Below are 20160 nucleotides of genomic sequence, written 5' to 3' on the forward strand. Positions count from 1 at the left end.
AGCAACAGTCTTTTTCAGGAATCTTCACGTATATACATGCACACAATACAGAGTCTAGGTGCCAGTATATTTATATGAGTACCTCATGTAAATACACAAACACCCTTCCCACCTAAATTCAAATGAAAAGGATTCATACAGATTTCACTTACACGCAGCAGGCAGAATATTTTAAACATGTTACTGCGCTTCCTTGTTTACTTATTTAGATTCACATATAAAGGAAGTGGTAAGACTGACTAGCTGACAAGTTTTCTGAGAAGAGACCATTTTGTACTGAGAGGAAGCAGGGGCTCTCTTGAATGCTCTTACACCATAATTCAGAAATAAGAAGTCAGTATTTAACAAAAGAAGATCTGGGCATGTATTAGGCAAGGAGATCATTAAACTCGCTGGAAGTGGTCTCAGACAAGAAGTCTATGCTGTTTCATCAATACTCTTGGCATGAAAATTCTGTAACCTCCTAGGAAATTAAAGCTAAAATGGATTTGCGAAACATTCCTTATCGCTCAGAAGTGGCTGCTTGGAACCCAGATAACCTAGCAGAGTACTTTAAAACAGTAAGTTTCATTATGTTTTGCCCTTGAATAGTTGAAAAACAAATGACTGTAACATATCTTAAGCATGTGTGTGAGTATGTGTGTGTGTGTGTGTGTGTGCGTACACACACATATATACAGTATGCATATATATATATAGATATAGAACCCTGGGGAATCCCCCTTGATACCTGCTCTCAATTAGACATAACATGTAATACATCTATCTATAGATATAGATATATATGTATTACATATTATGTCTAGTTGAGAGGAGGTATCAAGGGGGATTCCCCAGGGTTCTATCCTGGGTCTGGTATTGTTCAATATCTTCATTAATGGTTTGGATGACGGGACTGAGTGTGTGCTTAGCAAATTTATGGATAACACCAAGTTTTGGGTGGAATTTCAGACACCCTGGAGGGCAAGGCTAGAATCCAGGATGACCTGGACAGACTGGAGAAATGATACACAATCAGTCAGATGAAACTGAACAGGGACAAGTGTAATGTCCTACACTTGGGACAGAATAACTGCATGCATAAAACCAGACTTCATTATTGCAGGCTTCAGTAGTGCGGAGGCTTCAGTACTGCAGAGAAAGACCCGTGGATTACAGTAGACCATAAGCTGAATATAAAGCAACAATGCGCTCTCCTTGCAAAAAAATCCAACAGAGTCCTGGGTTGTATAAACTGGAGTATCACTTGGAAATCAAGGGAAGGGATTCTTCCACTCTATTCAGCACTAGTGAGAGGATTTACATGAAGTATGGATCCCACACTTCAAAAAGGGCATGGACAGTTTGGAAAGAGTCCCACACAAGGCAACAAAGTTGATCGAGGCCCTAAGAGACAAGACTTATGAGAAAAGATTGAAAAAAATAGGGTTACTTAGACTGAAGAAGAGGAGCCTGGGGTGGGATGGGGTGGGAGTGAAATTTGATCACAGTCATGAAATATCTGAAGGGTGATTATAGAGAGGATGTAAATGGGCTTTTCTCTGGGGCTGTATAGGACAGGGCTTGGAGCAATGACCTCAAATTGCAGCAGGGGAAATTTAGGTTGGAAATTAGGAGGAACTTCTTGAGTACGGGGGTGGTCAGGCTTTGGAACAGGCTACCTAGAGAAGTATGGAATCTCCATCCTTGGAAACATCAAAAGAGACACTTGGCAGAGATAGTTTAGTCAGAGATGATCCTATTTTGTGTAGGAGTCTGGCCTAGATGGCCTTATGAGTTCCTTTCCAGCTCTACTTTCCTATGAGCCTACTCAGATGCACAAATGCACATTATTTAAAACAAGCGCAGAATCTGTGGCACAAATAATTTCAAATGATCTTTTAAGAAATCAAAACATGCCTCATAAAAAAGGCCATTGTATTCTATGTTGGTCTCACAAAGGCTTTTTTAAATTCTGAAAATATATATGCTAAATTAATAGCAAAGAAACTAATAGCTTCTAAAGGAAACAAGAAAAAAATGCTTTGTAAGGATGTCTCATTTAGTTTGGTGCTGTAAAAATTATATACTTAACATAGTAACTCTAGTTTTAAAGGTAGGAAAGTGTTAAATGTTGGTCATTTATGGTGTCTCCAGTAAGCTAATTCCTGTATCTAAATATCTTCCGTTTCAGGACCCATTATGAACTTGAGTGCATTATAAAACTTGAGTGCATTTAAAGCTAAAGTACCTTGTGTTTGCTGGACTATAGGGAAAATCTGACAGGAACCCTGACACAAAGTGTTTCAGTATTTGTACTGCGACTTTCGGAAATCTACAGAGTGTTAGATTCTTAAATTCATTAAGGATTTGCTACTCAGATCACTTATGTTCCTTTAAAAAGCCAGTCTGGAAATCCACATACCTAGCCTTTTAATGACCATAAAATGAAGCCTGCTTCTTTGTCAGGCAGCACTCACAATTAATTCCGTAAACTTCCTAGGGACTTTCCTTATGAATAAGTACTGCTCTGTCTAAGCAAGGGAGGCAGACTATTTGCCCTAGAGATTTATTCCAGTGCTTTCAGTAGATTTTAATTCCCAAAGACAAACGCATTTTGCTGTCTCACAACAGAATGATTCATAACTATATTTCCGCTGCTTTTTTATCTAAAAATGGAAGAAAAATTCTTGGAAGTTTTGATTCAAATAAAAAGGAGGGCAACTTCAGGATCCAAGTGGACCTGTTTCTCACCCCAGTTCCCCCCACGAATCATGTTCTCAACACTATTTCTTTAAGAGAGAGGGCCTCCCTCAGAATTCCTAGACAGAATTTTTTAGCTACAGTAGCGTTTTCTGTAATGCACTAGGGAGTGAAAGCCTCAAACCTCTCATTGCTTATGACCTCTTTCAGCTTAGCACTCTACAAAAAAATTTATAGCAAAATGGGCCAAATTCACTGCTGCTTTACATTCTGTGGAATCTTCCTGGTACTGGTGAGTTTGAACAGGGGTCATATGAGTAGGGAATTTGGTACATTCATGTTGGAACTGATGTCTTTTCTCTTCCACATATTTCTTTCTCTATAGCTCTATAACGTTCCCTAATTTTTAATACTCAGCATAAATATCTACCTGTCACATTTACAACAACAACAACAACAAAAACAAAAATCCAGAAACTTCCATCTTAAATTATAAACCAGATTGACCTAAATGTTTCTAAGGATTTTCAAACCATATCAGCATACCTGGTCCAGTTTCAAGTGGACACGGAACTAAGCTTGAAGAAATCAGTGCCAGCTTAAGGTTGGTATCATGCAAAATTCATGGTTTCAATAGCTTTCATAGGTTGTCATTTGGGAAATTGGGGCAAGTTAGAAACTAAAATGCAAAACGAGCTTCAAGTGTAGTAGCCAAGAAACACAGATGAAAATTGAAGTAAATGTTTACAGGCCCTCCGCAGAAGTGAAACTGCTAACTTGTTGCAAATCTTTAGTTTCAAGTGTAGTTTTCTTCTGCTTGGCTGCATGAAAAAATATAACCAAGATCTTGAGATATTTTATATGTAATTCTTACCAAGAACTAGATTTAAATTTAGGTTCAACAGATTAATAAGGCCCCTGTACACATGCAGGTAAAGGCTCAATGGTCTCTAAGGCATGATTCATGCAATCGTGCCTCCTGTCATACCACACATGCATGGCAGGAAGCACAGTTGTGGGCTCTTATTGAGCCTTATCGCTAGTGCAGGAGGAGCCTGAACTGGGCTCCCCCAGCACTGTCAAGAAGCAAGCCCCTGTGGTTGGGAGCTCCAGTGTAAAGATTTATTTGATATCAATGCTAATTATTTGGCCAATATTACCATAGCATCTCAACATCTCACAATCTTTAATGCATTTATCTATAAAACACCCCTGGAGGAATGTGAATTATAATATTGCCAGGCCCCACTACAAAAGGAAGTAGTAAATGAGATATTTACTACTTGTTTGACTCTTCTTGCGGAAAAAAGAGAAACATTCATGTTTGTAAATTTTAAATGTAATATTTAACAAGGAAATGGATTATTTCCTTAAAGGAAATACCTTTAGGAATATAAGTTTAAGTTCCAAGCCTACACATACTTCCTACCATTTGCACTACACATTTAAAACCTTGAGCAGTTTTACTGTAGCCAGTGTCATGCTAGTAAACACAATGCCAAGGAGTAATTATTTGAGGAACTGAGTCCTTAAATTCGACAGAGTTTATATAATAGCATGCACTTCAAAGTGCTTTATAAGATCAGGGTACAACTTCTGCAAGCCCTTACATATATGAGTAACTGGAAATCACTCAAAGAGGTAAAAACTCTTGCATGGGTAAGTATTTTGAGTATTAGCTCTTGTAAAGGTGGTGTTACAGGCTACCTTTAAACCATGCCACGCTAAAGGCACTTAAAATGGGAACATCCATGTATTAAAGGGTGTAAAGCTGTGCTAAGTACCTTCTAAGCATTTTAAGGTCACATGACTTTGTGTTATCTTTGAAATGTTCTATCTAGCTGGAGCTAGGGTATGGTTATTCTGCTCCAGTGAGATAAAGGCCATTTGCAGACGTGTTCAACATTTTCTAAATTGTGTTAACTGATTTGCATCACACAGTTTGAATCAAATTAAGGGTTAATGACTGAACATTGACCACCACATCAGGAAGCACTGGCCATACACAGTCTAAACACTTAACAGTCTCTTAACAGAAGTTGGAAATAATTAGGAGGTGATAATTAGCCTGCTACATTACTGAAATTATGTGCTGTTCCAGAAGCTGTAATTGACCTGATACTTAGGTGGGTGAGGTATTGTTGGCATATTTGACTTTATAAAGGTGTTACTTTGTGTCTGATAGTCAGGGACCCGGGTATTTTTTTACCATGGAAAAATGTGGTAAAACATAGATTTTCTCATTTTAAGATGAAAAACCTGAAGAAGAACATGGGAAAAGGTGGGTTTTCCAATTTGCAGGCTGGCAGAGGTTTCAAGCCTGCAAGCAGCTGGGGATAGTGAGAGGAGGGTGGTCAGGCAGGGGATGGCATGCGCATGTGCACATCCACATATGCATATGGCCACTGGGCAAACTGGAGAGCAGGTCCCTGCAGGTAAGTCTGGTGGCGGCAGGGGGCGGGGAAGATTGAGGCCCCCATTGTGAGGGAGGGAGGGAGTTGGGCAGAGCAGGTCAGGACTAGGGATAGGGCTCTATGCAGGGACGTGGGGCCCAGGCCATGTGTAGCTGCAGAGCTCATGTGGGGAGCAGGATTGGGTCATGGGTGGCTCCTCCAGGGGGTGGGAAGGGCTGGCTCCCCACCACGGTGCACACTCCCAGGGGAGTCTTGGGGGGGGCATGTACCCCACAGATATGTACACAGTGCAGGGACAGGTACAGACTAGCCACTGTGGGCTTGGGGCTCCCTGTCTCTATGGTCCAGTGGGCAGGACCCAGCGTGGCAGGGCAGAGTAAAGTGAGGAAGTTCAGTGCTGCTGCCATGAGTCCTGTGTTGCCATGGTGAGGCACCCCTTTGCCCACAGCAGTGGAGCTGGCAACATGGAGTTGTGCTCCTTGTTGCTGCTGGGTGGTCAGGGGGCACCTCGCAATGGTATTATAGAGATCCCAGCAGCGGCACAGAGCTTCCCCGTCTGGCCCCACTCTGCCCTGCCATGCCAGGTCCCACCTGCTGGGCCACAGAAGCCCTGGGACGGGCAGCAGGGTGGAGAGCTCAAGTGTGCAGCAGGCAGGCCACACTCATCTCCCACCCTTCACAGACTCCGCTCTAGGCATGTTGTCCATGGGGGAGGAGGAGGGGGAGCCATGCTCCACACTCCACTCCATTCTGCTGTAGCAGTTGCTGCCTCCTCCAGGAGGCAGCCAGGGCTTAGGTGCTGCTGCAGGGGCCAGGGGGCTGTGGACCTGGGTTCCTGTCCCTGTAGCCCTGTCAGCTGGGGGGCCCCTGCTGCATGGCTGGGGGGCTGTGGGTAGAGAGTGAGGGGCACCAGCAGGGCCAGGGGATTGTGGCTTGGAAGTGAGGGGCTGGGACCTGTGTCCTGATGAGTGAAGGGGGCAGGGAGAGCTTTGAGTTCCTTGATAAAAACCCCCAAATCAAATGCCAAAATTTATAGGTATTTACAATTAATTTTATTATAGTGATTGAAGCACTGGTAAGCTTCCAAATGGCTTTACAATTGTAAATATATCAATAAAACCTTGTGTTCAACTGGTAACTATATATATTAGACTAATCTAATGTACAGTAAAGTGTCACCATCTACAGGTGCACTGGACTTACTGCATATTAAATTAGCCTAACATGCCTTTTGCTTATACCAACACATAAAAGTACTAGATAAATGGTGCATTAGGTAATGCACAGTAGTGTACAGGTAGGTAATGATGAGAAACAAAATTGCTCCTGGTCAGTGAACAGGATGCCACTGCTGCCTGGCTAAGTCCTGATGTGGGGGTACCTGTGCTGGCTGCAGGAGCAGTTGTCTTCAGACCGCATGCACATTGGGACCCATCCTGGTGTGCACGGGGCTAGGAGAGCTGTGCTGGCTGTAGGGGCCTCCCAGCTCTGTGCTCATCAGGACCCACCTGATGTTCACGAGGCTGGAAGACAGCTGCCCCTGCAGCTGGCAAAGCTCTCCTGGCCCTGTGTACATAGGGACTGGCCCCCATTCACCCTGCCAGCTCCTGGGCTGGCACCTGAGGGAGCCTGGACCCCCTACCCTGGCTACTTCAGAGGGGCACAGAAGAGCAGGGGCAGCCCTGGACAAGGCTACACCCCTTGGGTGCAAATCTGTGCCTGACAGGGTATATGTGTAGATGCGGTCCTAGCCACATCTTACTGGACCTTGTTTTACTGCATAGTAACCTTATTGAACATTAATTGCATGTGTAGACACACCAATTGCATATGACCCTAGCCCACGTGGCACCATACTGCTGGCTCAAAGGACCCCAGAAGGCCCAATCCAGTTTCCTGAACTGGGGGTCAGGCACATGCTCCTTCCCTCAAAGGGCTAATCCTCTGCTCCAAATCTAGACAGCTGTCCCCCAGCCAGGGGAGTATAGTGGTGGTAGTGGGTGCAGAGAGAAGAGTGGCTTTCCTCCCTAGTTTCCTCCTGTATTCTTGGGTGGGAAGAAGGAAAAGGGCTCCTACTGCTGAACGTGGTGAGAGCATAGAGCCCAGGGAGGCATGCTTCCACAGGTTCCACATGGACAGCGTCCATGCTGTCACCACTTAATCACCAGCAGCAGAGCCAGCGGCAGTGAGAGTAATGGCATTCTTCCCTGGACTCCGTGCTCTTGCTGTGCTTCACCCCCAGAGCTCGACTCCTAAAAGAGGGATAGAGTCCTGGCTTCTGGCCACACTTTTGCTCACTAGGGCTGTGCAAAACAGCACCACTCTATTTTGACTTGCATTTCAACATTTCAACAGAACAGGATTTCATTTCAAATTTCATTTTGATTTGAAACCGCTGTTCCCTTTTGTTTAATCAAAACTGTGATGCTCTTTCACCCATAGGCTATAATGGGGAGGCTCGAAACAGCTTCTCTCATCTGGCAGGCTGATCAGGGGCCCGGGAGGGCTGTGGGGACTGTGCCAGTCCTCCCAGGGTTGGGGGTCCCTGATCTGCCTGCCAGATGAGGGAGGGAAGCCAGGTGCTGCTGCCTGAGACTGGCGCCAGCATGTCGCTGGTCCCAGGCAGCAGTGCATGCCTTCTCTCATCTGGCAGGCAGATCTGGGGCCACAACCCCAGGAGGGCTGTGGGTGCTGTGCGAATGGGCTCGGTTCCCTTCCCCAGACCGATGGATTGCAGTGCTGGGGAGGGAAACTGAGAGATCAGGCTGAGTTCCCTTCCCCGGGCTAATCCTAGTGCTGCGGAGAAGAACTCAGCCGGGTTGCTTTGAAACTTGAAATGTTTTGAGACTTTCAAAACATTTTGACTGCTCTTGTTTTGCTTTGAGGCTGTTTCGAAGCCCTTTGTTTCATTTTGATTTCACTGTTTCGAGTCTGAAATGAGTCTAAATGTATCAAAATGAAACAGCAGGCAAAATTTCACACAGCCCCGCTGCTCACTAGGCCCTCTAGTGGAATGTCACAGTTGTGCAGGTCACAGATGACATTAAACCATAACCTGTGACTGCTCTGAAACTATTTTAACACAGCCCATGGGTGACTGGTGCCTCCTGAGTCTATGAGGGCACCAGATCGCCGATGGAGGGAAGATCCCACAGAGGCCAACTGCCAACCAGAGGGAGGTCCCCCAGGGGCTGATTGCTCTCTTGTGGGGGGAGGGAGTTCCCTAACGGCCAATTGCCAAGTCAGCAGTGAAACCAGCAAAACCGGAAGTGCAATTCTGGCCAGGGTGCACATGTACCTGCGTTAACCCCCTATGTCAACAGTGACACAGCCTAACACACCACAGATTTAGAGTGGTTTAAAGGTAACATGTCACAGCACCTTAGCAATATATTGGTATATGGTTTAACTATATTTTTTACAATGGATCCACATTAAAAATGCCTTCTAGGAACTTAGTAGCTGGCTTATCCCAGCCACACAGGACAAAATAGGTGGTTCAGATAGGAAAGCTCCCTGTCTGTTAAAACGAGAACTGTATTTAACCATATAAAGTGCTTCTCTCTCACAATGTGACAGTTCTGTTCAAATATAATGTTTTGGGCACCATCGATAAATATACGCAGTCACTACATTATCCTCCTTCTCATCTCATCTCAAACGCTTCTTTGTCATCATGCCTACAAAATGTTCAACACTGGGTAGACAGCTGGTACACACAGGTGCTGCTTTGATCACAATGATTCTTTGTTACCTTGTATTTCCTGCCCCACCTGACTTTTGTACTCTCATGGATTCTCTCACTTTCTGCTTAAACTGTAAACTGTTTTGCATAGAAACAGCAGAGCCTAGAACCATGCCCCAAACATGACCATGAAAGATATCATAATGAAGAAGAAATTCAGGATGTTTAAAAATAATTTACTTCTTCTATTTCAGCTGTCACTGTATTCATACAACTTCTACTGTGTTCAGTTGAAACTGAAGAAGGTTTTGTTATAAGGGTGCTGAATGTTTATGGCAGCTATCAGAATATACTTTTTCCACAGTTTTGAGGGTTTCAGCATACTTCCCTGCACTGGCCTAAGAGAAACAGTTTTCTCAGAGCATCAAGGTTTTGTCAGACAAAATTATTGGTAGTAGTGTAATGAGAGCGTGGCAACCAGGGCAGCTGCTCCAGATGCTGACTTAGGGGAAGGGGCATACAAATATCAGCACCGCCACCCTAGTTATATGATTATACTGCAAGCACCACAGCAGCCAAGAGTCACTTCTGCCCCCTGTGTCCAACAGCTTCAGGTACTATGGCTGCTTTATTATGCCTCTGTTATTGGAGACTCTTTAAGTGGGCATGGAAAGTAGTTGCTCCTGTTTTAAAATCTGTAAACACATTCAGTCTAGGTAGCCTTTTCTTACACACCTATATGCATGTCTGAGTATACTATTTAAGCACAGACCATGATAGGTGCAGCACAAATCTTCACTGTTCAACCTGGGAGCAGAAGAACCCATTGTCTATCATTCTGCCTGTCCTTTAGTGGTTTGTCTTGGGTTGCTTTCCAATTTACACTTCTAACCAAAATCTTTATTATAGACAAAGCAATGTACACTGCTGCATGTGCTGAAGAACTTCACCAAATACAAAGGAAACAAAACATTTCCTTAAACATGTGTACAACCATTAGTGCTTTGTTGTATTTGTGCTTTAAACCATTCTCAGATTAATTCTCAGACATTTTTTTTTTTCATTCATAGTTAAAGTACAAGGACTGTGAGAAAGTTGTCAGAAAGTACAACATAAATGGACAAAGATTTTTGGTAAGTAAGACTATACAGTATCATGAGAAAAATGTTACATGGTTTTTCTTGGGATTTGTATTGGGAGTGCTTTTCGTTGGGAGGCTCTTTGCACCAGGTCTTGCCCATGTCCCATGAGGATGGGCCCCAGAAGTAACTCATCACATGGCCATATATCTACTATGCTCAGCTGCTTTCTGGCAGCAAAACTGCTGATTAAAATGCACCAAAGATTCTTCTTTGAAAACAGAACATTGAGTATCAGGAACCCAATACCAGAACATAAGTGCTTTTCATATATTGGCAATAATAATCTGCAGTTTATCAGATTTCCAGTAGCTACCATTATACAGAATAGGTGGCAGTGGACTGCACAAGTTAGCATTCTGTTGTATACATATATGCCAAGGGCTTATACTTATGTCATGATAGTTAAAAAAAATGTATTATTTTCCCAAAACAGTATGCATACTCAATGCTTTGTTAAAATCATAAAAACTAACAGATACGATCCAAATCAGTATGGCTGAATAGGCATTAATGATTTTTACCTCCTAAGGGCCTAGCTTAATTTTTTTTTTAAAAATGGCAAACCATTTTTCTCATTTGTACACCTATCATTGCCTAGTCTGAGTTCAAACTCACTTGCTGATATGTAGCTTAGCATTTTTATTTTAATGAAAACTCTCTATGGTGCAGATTAGAAACCAAAATCCCCTTGAACCCCTGTCTCCCTGGGAGGGGAAAAAAAAGACAGAAGAATTTCCAAGCCAAAACTGATTCTACTCTTCTGTAAATGCCCACATAAAAAAGACAGTAATATAGAAAGGAAGCTAGTCTGCCTATTGATCAAACAACCTACAGAATCTAAACTCCCATTACTTTTGAATATCTGTTACTACCATACACATAGGGATTATTTAATTAGGAAATCTACAATCTCTAGAAATTGTGGGGATATTCTTATTTCAGAGAGAGAGAAACACAATAGAGATTTGACAGCAGGATCTAACTGTCATTGACAATCTTCTAGAGAAAAGTTTATACTCGAGATATCATACATTTCTAAACAAATCATTGGCAGCCTTTACTTCAGGGGCAGGCAATTATGTTGGCTGGAGGGCCACATAATGAGTTTTGGTGAGCTGTTGAGCCCCACCCTTGGCAGTTGCCCTGTCTCCTGGTTGCCACCTTGGGACCAAAAGTCCCACCCCTAACCCCTGACCTTTGTCATCAGAAGTCCCTCCCCTTGCTCCCCAGAAGTACTCCTTTTGGGAGGGGAGGGTTGCCATCTTGGAACCAGGAATAAACCAAATCATGCACTAAAAGTCAAACACCTACTATAACATATTTTTAATTTTATTACAAAAAATATTTGCCATAATTTGTATTTGTATAGTGCATATACAGATGATTGCATAATAGTTCAAAAAATAGTCTTACTTTTCTACATTGTGTGTGAGAGGTGTGGAGGTTGGGGGGTGTATGGTGGTGTGTAGGGGGTGTGAGGGGTAAATAAGGTATGTTGGGGGTATATATGTGGGAGGGTTGTGGGGGCAGGGTGTGGGTGTGTGAGCTTTGTGGGATGTGAGGGAGGGTGGGGGGCTGTGGGGACCCCCCTCAGCCCTTCCATGGCACACAGCCCCCATTGCCAGCAGCAGCAGCAGGTGTGGACACTCAAGGCTCCAGCCAGCACTGCACATGGGGGTGAGGAGGGCAGCCCAGCTGGCCACCTCTATCACAGGGGTTCCCTGCATGCATGTGCAGCTTTCTGCTGTGCAGGTCCCAGGACTGCAGGGAAGCAGGGGATGGGGCTTCCCTCCATTTCCACCAGAGCCCTAGGACCTCCACAGTGGTGGGAGGGAGGGTGGGGAAAGGCAGCCAGCTCCTGTGCGGAGCTTCTCTCGGAGCTTCCTGTGAGTGCAGAAGCTGAGCATGCATGTGGGGAACCCCCACGATAGAAGCAGTCCTGCCAGGCTGTGCTTCTCGCCAAAATGTGCAGCACTGGTCAAAGCTGTGCACTGCTGGGTGCCATCACCTGCATGGGGTATGAGCACCCTGAGCACCCATTGCCTGCCGCTGGGAGTGGGGCATGCCTGCCATGGAGGGAGTGTGTGGGGGGGTCCCTACACCCCCCTTGCACTTACACCCTGCTGAGCTGAGCTCCACACTCCCGCCAGACCCTTGGGTGGAACCCCTGGCTAGTCTGCACCTGTCCCTGCACTATGCACATATCTGAAGGACACATCCTCCCCCCCATGTTTCCCCTGGGAGTGTGCACCGTGGTGGGGAGCCAGCCCTTCCCACCCCCTGGAGGAGCCACCCATGACCCAATCCTGCTCCCCACATGAGCCCTGCAGCTACACATGGCCTGGGCCCCACGTCCATGCATAGAGCCCTATCCCTAGTCCTGACCTGCTCTGCCCAACTCCCTCCCTCTCTCACAATGGGGGCCTCAATCTTCCCCACCCCCCGCCACCACCAGACTTACCTGCAGGGACCTGCTCTCCAGGCTGCTGGGTGGCCATGTGGATGTGCACATGTGCATGCCATCCCCAGCCTGACCACCCTCCTCTCACTATCCCGAGCCGTTTGCAGGTTTGAAACCTCTGCCAGCCTGCAAATTGGGAAACACACCATTTCCCATGTTCTGGGACCCTCTGTGCTGCCACCAGCCCCAGGCCCATTCTTCCTGCCCCCGCTTTGATTCCATTAAAGTATTCGGTCAAAGGATAACTAAAAATCCTGTATTTAAAGAAATACTTTTGCAATAACTTAATCACAAATATTTTGTGGGTTTCAGCTAGTATTACATAAATCTCCCTGGTTTCAGGATTTGTTGCAAGCATACAACTCCTATCTCTAGGACAAAAAGGAGCCTTCTTAAGGGTTTCACACTGAAACTGTGCAAACTACATATTTTCACATGAGTTTGCTATGTAACTACAAGAAACTTCATATTAATTTAGCTTGGAGCTTTAAAATTTGTTCAAATTCCAGATTCATAGCAAAACTAAATGGTGTGAGCCCATGTGAAGCAAATTGGGGTGAACCCCTGAGGACCTAAACCACCAAGTGTGTTACACCTCTACCTCCCAAAACCAAGCATGGCTGTTTAGCACACTGATTTTTGCTAGTGAAATGTGTGACTGATTTAAAAAGTGTTAAAAAGGCATTTCTTATTCTTCAGCATTCTTTGGAAGAAGCAGAAAGTTCATATATTGCCAGAAGGAATGCCACAGACCTTCATTTGCTATGTGAATTCAGCCCACAAAGATGGGGATACCATTGAAAACAGGGGCAGGCAATTATTTCAGCTGGCAGCCCACTTAATGAATTTTGATGAGCTGTTGAGGGCCACATGCATAACTTTTTTTTATAAGAGATCATTTAAACAAATTATAGCTAAAAACCAAATCATATACTAAAAATCAAACATCTACTATTAACATATTTTACAGAAAATATTTTTCCTGATTTATGTTTTTTTGAGTACTATATATAGAGGTGAATGCATAATACCTCAATATAGTCTTACTTTTGTATATTGTGTGTGAGGGGTGTGTGATGGTGGATATATGTGTGTTTGTGTTGGGGGTTGTGTGGTGTGTGAGTGTGTTTGGGGGAGGGAGGGTGGTGGGGTGTGCATGTGTGGGGGCAGCTACCCACATGCTAGGTCCTGGGAGCTGGCCAGGGTGGAGGTAGAGAGGAAAGGACAGGGGTCTAGGGGGTACATGCAGCAGAGCTCATCTGGGCAGTGCAGGTGCAAATGTGATCCACCTTCCCCCATCTGGCTTATGACTGCCTCCGCAGTACTCTGCATGGGGCCAAGCCCCACCTGCTCCTGCCCAAGGTATCCCATAGTGAGCTTCTGCTCACACCCAGCCCCAGCCCAGGTCAGTCCACACAGCTTCTCAGCAGAGCTGGTTTCAGTGTAGCCTTTCAGGTACTGCTCAACTTCCTGCACCTCAAGTGGCTCCTCCTCCTGCCTCTGCCCCTACTGCACCACTCCAGGCAGTGGGTAATAATAGGAAATGGCAGTGATGGCCATGGGGATACATGCTGGGAACCACATGCCCGGCCAGGCAGTGCGGAGGAGGGGAAACTTCAGTCAGGCAGCTCCTGCCACAGTGCATGGGGCTCCCACTCTAGCTCCTGGCTGCCTTCCACCCACAAGTGCCTGCTCATTGTGCCTGGTGGGCAGAATGGGTGGAAAGCAACCAGAAGCCAGAGCTAGAGTCCTGTATGCTGGGGGAGGAGCTGTCAAGTTGCACCTTCTTCCTGCACCCCACATGGCCGCTGCTGCTTCCCATCATTACCTCTTGTCCAGTGCAGCATGGGCAGGAGGAGGAGCTGCTGGGGGCAGGGGAGCTGAGCTGTATCTGGGAAGTTGCAGTCTCACTGGGAACAGTTCCACTGGGAAGCTATGCACACTGGCCAGGGGCTGGGGCTAGGACTGAGGCCAGCAGGGGCCACAGGCATGAGCACAGCATGGGTTGCCCCTGGGTGGATACAATCAGTTGTGGGCATTTGCCTGTGGGCCAGATCCAATCAGTTGGTGGGCTGCATTTGGCCTGTGGGTGGTATTTTGCCCATCCCTGATCTAAAATGGTATTTAGCTTTTTATATTTTAATATTAAGTACACTGGAGATTAATGAAACCAGCACACTGCCCAGGTATATCACTGACTGAGAACCAACCTCCAGCAAACGAGACAAGAAGGGAGAGGAAAAGAAAAAATAAACATGATTTAGTATTAAAATGCTCATTTTTGTTTTAATTTGAGTTGCCTATATAAGCCCGGGGGTAATTTGGAAGCAGTTTCCAGTATGTTTGTAATTTTTTTTCTTTGGCGTATGTTAGCTTTGCACTGTTAAGAGATGGTTTTTATTTCATATTCTTAGGTTCATCAGGCTCAGCTGTGGGGTGAGGCACAATTTTAAATCGCAAACAAAGTAACAACAGATAGTCTGGCACAATAATTTTGGCACAATAGTAAAAGTTTGGCACAATAATATTCTTAAATTTAGTTTCTAAGCACTGAATAGAAACTTAAATACATATCTGTTCTGTATTAGTTTCTTGCTTACAGAACAAACTATTAACTATAACTTATTTAAAGCTTCCATAATTTATAAGCTGTTTCACAGACAATTTTGTAAAAAACTGTTGTTTCTTTTTCAGAATATGTCTGAAAATGATATTCAGAAATTTCCCAAACTGCGAGTGCCGTAAGTAAAAATCAAAACAGTTACCCTCTTTCAAAACATATACTAAACTGAAAGGATTGGAGATATACCATAATTTATTCTGAACAATATGCCCCCAAATAAAACATTCACTTTGCTTTCAGAAGGCAGAATGTAGAAAGAAAGATTTTCTTTCAGAGTCACAGCCGACTGCATAACAGAGTACCCTGTTCCTATACACATAGCGTGTCCAGGAAGTGTGGCATCCCAGGACACAACCTTAGGCCCCAGATCCTTGCAAGAGTAATAGCTAGATTATTACTTCTCTGCTGTTTCTGGTTCTTAAATAATTCCTGTAAATAAGGTGTTGTTTCCAAAGTGCAAGCCTCATCAAGATATTACCAACAGTGCACTTGCTCTTCAGGCACAGCCGACAGTGCTCAGTCACTAGCTATGACTGTTAGCAGGTTAATGCAGGACTCCACCCCTTCAGCTTTCTGAGCCAGCACAAGTGGCACCCATCTTGGTATCTGCATGGCAAAAACAGTGTCTCCAGGCTTGCTTCTTTCCCCCTGCTCGTGGCAGGGGGTCAGACTCGATGATCTGTTCAGGTCCCTTCCAACCCAACCAACTATGAAACAGTTCCCCCCCTTAATACGTGCATGCCTGTTTTGTGTGGCTGATTAGGGTGTAAAATTGCATATGCATGCAAGAAAATATGGTAACTCATAGATAAGCATGAGGTTTTAAAATTATATTTTTATTAGAAAAAAGGTATCAATGAATTCTGCTGTTTGTAGAATTTAACTGTGAAAAATAAATGGTTCTATTGTGAAAAATAAATGATTCTATTGAGACTGTTATGTAAGATACCTACTTCTTTTAGTTTGATAAAATAGTTTTGTTATTTGATCAATTTTTTTCCTCTCTCACTGTTTTGGTCACTTCAGCCTGCCTTCTTTTTGTTTTTCTTATTTTACTTCTTTACTGAGGATGTTTGCAAAGGGGTTATTCTTTTCATATTCAATATCACAACACTATGCAGTAAGACACAGTTTAAAAAAACACTCAGTGTAGGCAAAGATATATGACTGTCTTATGTGAATAACGTATAATCCAGTAGTTCTGAGAAGGAAAATGATGTCGGTTGTGTTTTCCTTGCCCATTTTTCTCATTGTGTTTAGTGTGGCTACTTTCTGCTGCTCACAAAGGTATTAAGAACTTGCAACCCTTCAAAAGAACTCTAAATCTCTGTACACAGCTTGGAAAATTGAACAAAGATGATGATGATGATGAAAAAATCAAAATAAATCTAACAGAAAACAAATGCATGTTTAAATACATCATTCTACACGGCACATTCTAATTCAACCCTTCACTCATACATCTTTTTTTTCTCCATTTAGATCACAAATCTGTCATGGCCTTGCCTACTTACCTAACTGTTCATTGTATAATAAAATATAGAAATAATCAGATATTAGAATAATAATCCCAAAGTGCTCTTTTAACAAATGCACAGAGAAAAGCTAAAGGAGCCAAATAAGTTCTAGCCATATTAATGCTAAAGCAAGTCTGTTAGGTCATTAGCAATTCTGATTGTCCATCAAACAAGCTATAAAGTTTCTTTTCTGGGTTCAGTAACATATCAAAAAGGGACAGGAATCATTTCCTACATTTTAAGTCACGAAAAAAATAAAAAAGACGACTGAGTTATCTAGCTATGTCAACTCCATTTTTGTTATAAATATGCTCCCTGAACCTGACATAGCATGCAAGTGTTTAATGGTTTTCAACATACTTGTTTTCAAGTGCAATCAACCACTGATGCACAGAGAGCTGTGTACTATGCTAAGCATCTCAAAGGAATCATGAGGTAGATGAGGGAATCGAAACTGGGTCTCAGAACATTGATTTAAGTATTAGACTATCCTTTCTCCAAGCCTACCTATTTTTTGTTGTTGTTTTTTTTTTAAACGAAATGCCCCCAGGGTCAGTGCAAGCCAGAGATAAATGCTTCAGCACTCAGAAGACAGGTAGAAGTTAATCCCATGCAAAGAATCCTCTTGGATGTTAATTTTTTTTCCACACACCAATTTCAGGCAGTCATTGGTCAGTTCAAAAGGATTCTTCATTTCTTCAATATGTGTTTCAAAAAGCATAAGAATATACAATCCAGTATTGCTAGTAAGCCCCTGAAACTGATCTTAACGAATGCTATTGAATTGAGAGAGATGATTCAGGGGCTTCAGCTGTGTAGGTCACCTCAGAAAGAAAGAAGAGTGTTATATACAGTTTATAGACTCATGGACTCATAGAGAATTAAGGTTAGAAGAGACCTCAGGAGGTCATCTAGTATTCTAGTCCAATCCCCTGCTCAAAGCAGGACCATTCCCAACTAGATCATCCCAGCCAAGGCTTTCTATAGCCAGGTCTTAAAAACCTCTAGGGATGGAGTGTCCACAACCTCACTGGGTAACTAGTTCCAGTGTTTTACTAACTTTCTTGTGAGAGAGAGTTTTTCTTAATATCTAACCTAAACTTCCCTTGCTGCAGCTTGAGACCATTGCTCCTTGTTCTGTTGTCTGCCACCATTGAAAACAGTCCAGCTCCATCCTCTTTAGAACCATTCATTAGGTACAGTTGAAGCCTCCTATTAACTTCCCACTCAGTCTTCTCTTCTCCAGAATAAATATGCCCAGTTCCCTCACCTTGCCTTATAAGTCATGTGCCCAAACCCCTTAACCAATTTTGTTGCTACCCATTGAATTCTCTCCAATTTGTCCACATCCTTTCTGTAGGGAGGTGGTGGTGGGGTGCTAGATACAGTACTCCTGATGTGGTCTCAACCAGTGCAGAATAGAGAGAAATAATCACTTCTTCAGTCTACTGGCAATGCTCCTACTAATAAAGCCCAGTATGCTGTTAGCGTTCTTTACAACAATGGCATGCTGTTGGCTCATATTCAGCTTAATGTCCATTGTAACCCTAAATAGTTTTCAGCACAGCTGCTGCTTAGCCAGTCGGTCCTCTGCCTGTAGTGGTGCATGGGATTTTTCCGTTTTATGTGTAGGACTTTGCCCTTGTCCTTATTGAACCACATGAGATCTTTTTTGGTTCAATCCTCCACTTTCTCTAGGTCTTTCTGAATCCTAACCCTATCCTTTGGTATATCTACTACTCCCCCCTAGTTTAGTGTCATCTGCAACTTGCTGAGGGTGCACTCTATCCCATCGTTTCTATAATTCTATGATCTTGCAAGGTCACTAATGAAAATATTGAACAAACCAGGCTCCAGGACTGACCCCTGCAGCACTCCACTTGATACCAGCTGACAATTAGACAATGAGCCATCAACTATTGCCCTCTGAGCCCAAAGATCCAGCCAGTTTTCTAGCCAGTTTAAGTCAATTCATCCAACCCATACTTCCTTAGCTTGCTTGTGAGAATGCTTTTGGAGACCATATCAAAAGCCTTGTAAAATTAAGGTATACCATGTCTAGTGCTCTCCCTGCATCCACAGAGCCAATCATGATATCACAGAAGGCAATCAAGTTGGCCAGGCATGACTTGCCCTTGGTGAATCTATGCTGACTTTTCCTAATGACTTTCTTCTCCTTCAAGTGCTAAAACGCAGATTTCTTGAGGACCTGCTAAATAATTGGTATACAAGAGCCAGACTGCACTGACATATAAATGAATGTTTACATGTTAAACTAAAAATTGCGTAATGAAGGTAGCCAAGGTACTCAGTCTTGTATATAAAGCAGTTTGATTCCAAAAATATTACATTTAGTTAATTCTTCCAAGTTAAACAAGCTTACCTCTCATACTGCGAATTCCGTTAGTGTGGTTTTCCCAAGACAGAAAGCTATATCACACTGTGCTGTGCTTATATTTGAACAATGGTACTCATGATTATACTGAGTTTGGAAGTCTCCAAAGAATTAAGGGAAACAATATAAAACTAGATAATGGTGCTTACTGGAAGGACAAGGCTAGTTCTCAACATTGTAATGAAGCTTATGAGTTGTTTGTTTTTATATTAATATTAATTGGATTTAATTGTTCAAAACCCCTCTGTTCTGAGTAAAAGGAATGGGAATTTTGTTAACATTTCACAGAAGTAGAATCAAACCCTAATAATTCAGATCACAATTAAAATCCAACTCTCATTAAAATTACTTCTTTTTCTGCAGGCAGAACTTTTTATTAGCATCCTAAAATTAGGTGCCAATTTGCCTCATGACTTTGTTAACCTTGCATTTTTTTGCTACCCTACAGACTTGTAGGCTAACTGCTAGAAGTGAGCTAATTTCTCTTGTAGTATATACTGAGGTGGCTCTTGTAACATTAAGGTGAGGTTGCTTTGCACCAGCTAGAAACATGGCCTAGCATTTTGAACCATACTAAGTTTATGAACCACAGGCCACATCCATGAGTTGATCTTGTGGTTTTTTCTAAATATACTTGTGTGAAGGAACATGTGTGATCAAGGTTTACAAATAATGAAGACATTACTTTTGGATATTTCTCTAATTTTTTGCAGAAACTACTGAAGTGATTAATTCGATCATGGAGATCTTTTTCTGAGTATGATGCACATTTTTTTAAACTAGTTATAAAAATCATTCTATTATTTCAAAGAAAGACTTCTACCAGTTGTGCCAAAAGCACATATTCATGTGCCTTATTGTCTGTCTTCAAATGTAAAAATGAATCTTATTAATGTAATTATGAAAGTTTAACTATTTAGTAAATATATACATGAATTTGTATGAAAACTATTGCAACGTACTGGTAGTATGTTTGAAAACTACCTTTGAATACTACCTTTTGATAGAGTTAAATTACTCACCTGTATATCATCGCCTCTATTTTGTTAATAGAAACTCTGCTTTAAAGTTGTAGTGGTCTATGGGGTCTGAAGTACAGCCACCAGTCTTTCCTCAGTCATTTTACATTCCCAGTGTTCACTGTAATGAGAACAATATACCACACTTTCTTGTGAACAGCATGCCCCAGAATATAAAACATACTTTGGTTTTGAAAGGCAAAATGAAGAAAAACAGATTTT

General features: G+C 43.0%; 1 protein-coding gene across 1 annotated transcript in view; it reads left to right on the plus strand.

Annotated features, from left to right (window-relative positions):
* Positions 1-262: 262 nt before the first annotated feature.
* LCP2 (lymphocyte cytosolic protein 2) overlaps positions 263-20160 on the plus strand; it is a 53290-nt gene continuing 33392 nt past the window's right edge. The window contains exons 1-3 of the mRNA XM_019534852.1: positions 263-560; positions 9852-9914; positions 15079-15125. Coding sequence (XP_019390397.1) covers positions 483-560; positions 9852-9914; positions 15079-15125 — 188 coding nt within the window. The 5' untranslated portion in view covers positions 263-482. The remainder of the gene's footprint in view (positions 561-9851; positions 9915-15078; positions 15126-20160) is intronic.

The sequence above is a fragment of the Crocodylus porosus genome, unplaced genomic scaffold (assembly GCF_001723895.1).
Source record: "Crocodylus porosus isolate Cpor-Errol unplaced genomic scaffold, CroPor_comp1, whole genome shotgun sequence".
Classification (NCBI taxonomy): domain Eukaryota; kingdom Metazoa; phylum Chordata; order Crocodylia; family Crocodylidae; genus Crocodylus; species Crocodylus porosus.